A 6,335-nucleotide genomic window follows, 5' to 3' on the forward strand; every position below is an offset into this window, starting at 1 on the left:
CTGGTTATGGCCAATCCCACTTGTGAGAGGAACAACAACAAAAATAATGTGGCTCACGGTTCGTGTTTTTGCTCCCTGCTAGGGACTGTTCATTCTAACCCCTAACGCTTGTAAATAAATGTAAATCGTATTTCCCCGTAACATCCTTGGTGGAGGTGCGGCAAGACGGAACTACGTAACGGACGATACTTACCAAGGGCTACAATGAAGGAAGCATTCCCCCCAAGATTCGGCAGCATCGGTGTCTTTCATCGTCCTCACTCACCCTCGTGATCCTGGACCCTCCTCTGGGGACAATGACGACGACGTCGAGACTTTGCTTCGCAGGTATGAACGGTGCAGCGCTAACAACCGCTGGGACCATAACTAGCTTGCGAAAATATATTTTTTCTTTAAGGGCACGGCGTTCAAGTGGTATGATACGAACCAAGAGACACTGACCAATTGGGCTGACTGTAAGCAGAAGCTTATCGACCTTTTCGGCTAATTACTCGTCCAGCAGCTTTCCGCGAAAAGAGTTGTTGCTAGTCGCGCCCAGTCATCCACGGAGTCTTACGTCTCTTATATTCAAGATGTGTTGTCTCTGTACTACACAGTGTACACAGAGATTAGCGAGGCTGACAAAGTCGAACATGTTCCCAAGGGCATCGCAGACGACGTATTCAGTCTGCTAACCTACAAAACTGCGACATTATGGCCGACATCATAAAAGAATGCCGCCGCTTCGACGACGCCAAAAGTCGACGGATCACCAGCATATCGCACGCTTGCCCAACACGGCTGCGTCTTCCTCCTCCAAGATCATTGTTCTCAAAACCACGATTGTTGAACGTATCAGCAGCTCAGAGGTACTAAAAAGGGACCTACCACAGGTAACCAGCAAGCTTATTCAGGTATGATGTGGTAGCCAGCTCAGAATACAGCGCAATGTGAACAAAGCGCGGCTCTAAAACTGCGAGAAACCAATTCGGCCACCGGTCTTGAAGTCGAGTTGCGTGGCGAGGCCTACTCTCGTGCATCACACAAGGCTAAAAAAAACTTTTTAAGGTACAGGCGACCTCTTGAGCTTGTTCCTTTGCAGCTTTCACTTTGTTATCAATTTCATGTCTACTACAAATATATTTGGACGATTGCCCGAATGAACTCAACTTAAGCGCTGACGTTAACCGGGTGTTTTTCTTTTAGTCTGTGTAGACTTTTCTACAAGCAGCCTAGAAAGCTACGGAAGTGTGTCTGCGCACGTGGAATGTTTAGGTAATTAATTTTAACCATGTTTTTTTATTCTTTAAGGGCGCAATACTATTGGCCGAATCGGAGAGATTCAAGATTGCAGGCGAATCGATCTCTCAGATGGAATTGTGCGCGCAAAATGAACCCATACCACAACCAAATCGCGATATAGGCCGGAAATAGTTTTATCGAACTTAACACCAGAGAGACACGCTTAAAACCAAGAAAACAAACAAACAAACGAAGCAACGTTTCTTGGGCGTCGGGCAGACCGAAGCCTTCCCTCTTGCTTCACAGGGAACAAATCGTCTCTGAGCGGTCAGCCACGACGCCAACGAAGCACAACTTTTTCAGCAATAAGTTGAGAGGCAGACAAAGTGTTCAGCGTGGCTTCATGGCGCGCAAAAATGCATCGGCTATGATGACTTTTTAAAGCGGGAATACTAGCAGCATTTGTTGCCTCCTCCACTTCGATATAGCGAGGAACGCAGCGGAAACCCATGTAGCTTGCGTCTGGGAAACCACTGTAAGACGCTTGTGTGCAGTCGAGAGCACCTAACGAAGAACGGAACCAGACAGGTGAGCGTGTCTCCTAATTCTACTGGGCGCGGTTTTTTGTTGACCGAGTCTCTTAGCTTGAAGCGGCCCTATACCTCTTCCGGCGCATGTCGCGCGTCTATTTCGGTATCGGGTCATTTCGCGCACTTAATTCCACGTTCGATATCTCGAGTTACAATGCCGATTTAGAAATTAAACAAAAACTCAGTTCGCCGAGAATGTTGAAAACCTCCTATTGCACGATGTAAAATTGTGCCCTGAAATCAACGGTTAAAAAGTTAATCAGTTTAAGTAGCTCACGAATTCTCTTTTACCTACCGACTACCATGAACATAATACCTGCCATAAGATGCGGTGCATTTGAAAAGGACTCACTGTTCTACATTTACTGGCTTTGCAAAGGAAAATTTGTACAGATGAAAAACAATTAAAGGCACCTGGTTCCACTCGACTGCCATGTGTAGGGAGACCGCATGGACGGTGTGAGATGCAATACTGTTTACAAGCTTAGAAGCATTACAAAAACGCTATAAGAAAGGCCAGCCCTAAATAACAAGGCCGGTCGCGAGCGTCTGTCTCCGCCTGCCTGCGTGTTTTAAAGGAAAGAGCGAAACCTGACCAGTTACGCATAAAGTTAATCTCTACAGCGGATACTGCGACTGTTAGCAGGGTGGCTTTCGTAGTTGCTAAGCATTGCAATATCTTTTCAATTCTTCGGGCGCATGTTCGCCATACAGCACTGTTGCACGACGAACTAACTTAACGCATGTTAAATAACAGCAGGGACCCAGTTTCGGAGCTGTAGCCTATATGCAACGAATCTTCATAATGAAAATTTCATTCTCGACAGTACTGCTGAATTTCGCATTTTAAGAACGTCTGCTTGAGGAACATCGGGGTTGGCTTCATTCTGCTGTGTTGTAGAAAAATAGCTGCCCAAAATATTTACCCGGCACACAATAATCTGATTCGTTGGATAACGAAGGCCACCAATATTCAGGTTGATACCGAATGAGCATAAGCCTCAGCTCTACGTTGCTATCGACAGCTAATGCCTGTAGGGAGACTGCATGATACGCGGTACTCTTTGGGAACGGAATAGCATAAGAAAAACACCTCAGAAACGGCGCGCAGTAAATAAGAAGGACGACCGCAAGCGGCTGTATTCGCCTGTCTCTATATTTTAGTGGTAAAAGTGAACTACTGATAAGCCGCAACATATAATGCGCATAGCTATGTCGAATGTTGCAATGGTTAGCAGAACGGACTTTATAGACAGCAGCCCTTGCAATCTATGTTCATTACTTCATATGCATGCCATCCAAACTGCACTGTTGTGCCTAAAGTGACTACTTATTATATAGCAGCAGGCACCATGTAATGTGGCTATAAATGCACTGAAGCTTCGCAAACCAAATTGGTCTTGTTTCAGAAGTATTCAGGCGCTCTTTCTGTCTCTGTGTCTTCCTGTGTTCGTTCCCTTGCGCCATTCAATTTTATGTTGTCTTGTTTCTATGGTTTAACAACGCATTTAAGAACTGCTGCTTTGCTTACATCAACGTTCGCTTCATTTACAAGCTCGCACCAAAATATTTACCTAGAACATTTACCTGGCACATGACGCGCATAATACCTTGCGCCACGAAACCCAGCAAGATTTACCGTCGTAAATGGCATTTGCGGTTTCATTTCCAGGTGAACAACTAGGAGGCAAAACGGAGTGGCATGCGTCTGTGAGATGTCACTTACGGCAGCGGCTGGCAGGGGCAGCCGCGGCACCACGGCCGGACGCCCTCCTAGCTACAGCGTCTCCGCGGTCATGGCAGCCCATGGCAGCCTAGGCTGCGGCGTGCGGAGTTTGCACCGCACAGGCGGTGATGCGTGGGGCCCAAGTCGATCTCTTGCACCACTGGAAACGATTTCGAGGACTGTGTTGTTGGCTGCACGCGATAAGACGTGTGGAAGATTTTCGAGGTAAACGATGAGCCACAATCAATTTGGGTTTCTAAGCGCAAATAAACAAACACTCGCGCATAAAAACTGGCTGAGCCATACGGGAAGCTAGAACGACGCGTGAGCACTGAATTTATTATTCATGAAAACTGTTCATCGATGTGGTGAGGTTCAGGAGGAAGGACAAGCAACAGCCGATATACAATTACGAATATAAGACATCTCTAATTGGCCTCAGTTGTTTTGTACCACATGCTGTAACAACGACGACTACTCATTTACAATTATTACAATTACAATTACAAGAAATGAAAACAAAGATCTGATTGTCCTCAATAACATAGTCCCTGTTCTGCATACACCGTCACAATGACGTACAAATGTGTTCAGCGAGGCACTGCAGCAGCACCAGGGCAATGGTATATTTGCCTCATAGCTTACTGACCGAGGGAACCCATCAATTATAGCAAGGTAAAAACCCCTACAGATGATACGGAAAGCTCCGTGACCGGTTCAGTTTTTGGCGCCGCATCGAGCTTACAAAACGAAACCGTGGTCATAGCACGATCAAGCGAGATTAAATGACTGATTACAGAATAAATAGACGACTACTGAGAAGGATGTGGTCTTCGTTAGTGAAAAGGCCCGAACAAACTATTATCGTCACGGCCCCATTTCCTTCAGTGCGGAGCATTTTTCTTTCAGACGATCTCCGGGGCGCATCGTCTTGTTACGTCGAGATGCAACAAGATAGCACCATTAGGAATTTTCAGTGGCAGGACACGCAAAACGGAAGGCAGCCTTCGGGACGTTCCCTTGTTCGTTTTTTTTTTACTCTTCACGCGACGGCATCACGGACGGCATCACGGCTTTACGAAGACTAACGCGCGTTGCCGTGCCGGACCTGGTTAGATGGATTCTCGCACAGGCTGCTAGTTGGCGAGTGCTGATATTCAGTTGCGGATTGCGAGGGGACTTATGTCACAATTATTCATGCCTTCTAGGTTATAACGTCCACATTTCTAGCACGACAGTTTGAAACCAGTTTTTTTTACAAGCGCCAGATGTTAGGGCTTCAGTTCCATGCATGCGGCGTGGCTGTCGTTGTAACTAACCAAAATAACATGACGTGACGTATCCTCCAGTGCAAAGCAATGCTGATTCGCCAGAATTCTGATCACTGATTTCTGCCAACACCATGGGCGACAGCCGCGCCCTCTCTCTCTTTTTTCATCTACTTTACCCAGTGCTTTACAGTATATGTTCCACCGGACCTTATAAGTGCACCAGTGCTTGGGGCCCCTACTATACGCCCCACGAAATTCCACACGCATACCTGCACACCCCGTGACTGGGGAGCGCTCCTGACTTCTCTAGCACTCTTGACAATAGGCAGAGCTACCCTTTTCTGCTAACAACATCTGTATTCCACTGTTCCTCTCGAGGGTTAGCTCAAATTCTCATTATCAAAAAGTAACCGCCAGGTCAATTTTTTCAATCATTCGCATATCTTACGGGTGAAGTCCCACCTCTTCATTCAAATGCACGGAGAGGGCTGTCACTAGCAGCCTGCCAGATGCTAGCTTTTCCTCCCCATGAAAGACATTCTACCTGAGTGTTACTTTGTTCTACAAAAGCTTACGGAAATAGCAAGGAGTTGGCTCCAAGCGCTAGACGTGAAAACAAATTACTTTGCCCGCAAGGGCTGCTCGCAATGGAGTACCATCTAGCTACCATCGAACTTCCGCGGACGGCACCTGCACACAGCGGGCAGAACGTTCAGAACGCGCGCACTGACCGAATGCGTTGAACAAAAAAGTTCGGAGAAGCACCTGACAGGAGAATTCGAACAGAGCACCAAAGGAAACCAACGGGGCTCAGAAGCAAGCTCACCGTGCCTGTCGCTGGGGGCACAGCTGACGGCTGCGCCCGGCAGGGTGCATTCCCGCACACGGGCTTCTCGGAGCCTAAGCGCCCCTTGTGATAGTTATGGCGGTAGTACTGATCAGCGCCTTTTTCTCCGATGGCAAGGTTGATGACTCGGACCGAGGCCACGAAGCGATTGGCGACCTCGGCGACCGGTGGCAGCCCAGCTGGCCGCGTGACGCGGGTTGCGATGTTCCGGCTCCTCTCACGGCAGCAGTCAGCTCCTTGTCCAAGGTCATCGTTCATCGCGAGCTGGAGACCGGAACCAGTAGGATGGCACTGATCAGTGGGCCGGTCAGGACAGCTTGGGTTAATGCATATAGCTCTGCGACGCATCATCAAAGAACGGTTCTAATAAACAGATGGCTTGCGTTCTATGTCTCGCGCTGCTCGAGCGGCACACAAGAGAGGAACGAAGACCTTTAGAGAGTTTTCTTCGTCCTTCATACCGTTCGTTTGCGTGCCCGCAAGAAAACGACGCTTATGACACCCATATTTCGGAGGTCATTGAGCGCGCATGTTATTTCAATGCAGGTAGACATTTGGCGTCTACTATCGCGGAACTTCGGCAGAACATTTTGTCGTTTTTTTTTGTCTAGAGACGCTAGAAGATGGAGAAGTTAGAATATTATCGATGTGGGCTTCTGAAAGGAAGATGACGTGGACAA

General features: G+C 47.7%; 1 protein-coding gene across 1 annotated transcript; it reads right to left on the minus strand.

Moving 5' to 3' along the window:
- Positions 1 to 3,605: 3,605 nt before the first annotated feature.
- LOC144123259 (uncharacterized) lies at positions 3,606 to 6,010 on the minus strand. The gene is made up of 2 exons (XM_077656120.1): positions 5,635 to 6,010; positions 3,606 to 3,728 (listed from the first exon to the last, which is right to left on the minus strand). Exons 1-2 carry the CDS (start codon positions 6,004 to 6,006, stop codon positions 3,606 to 3,608), a joined length of 495 nt encoding a protein of 164 aa, XP_077512246.1. The 5' UTR covers positions 6,007 to 6,010.
- Between the last annotated feature and the right edge of the window lie 325 nt (positions 6,011 to 6,335).

This window comes from Amblyomma americanum, chromosome 1, assembly GCF_052857255.1.
Source record: "Amblyomma americanum isolate KBUSLIRL-KWMA chromosome 1, ASM5285725v1, whole genome shotgun sequence".
Lineage (NCBI taxonomy): Eukaryota > Metazoa > Arthropoda > Arachnida > Ixodida > Ixodidae > Amblyomma > Amblyomma americanum.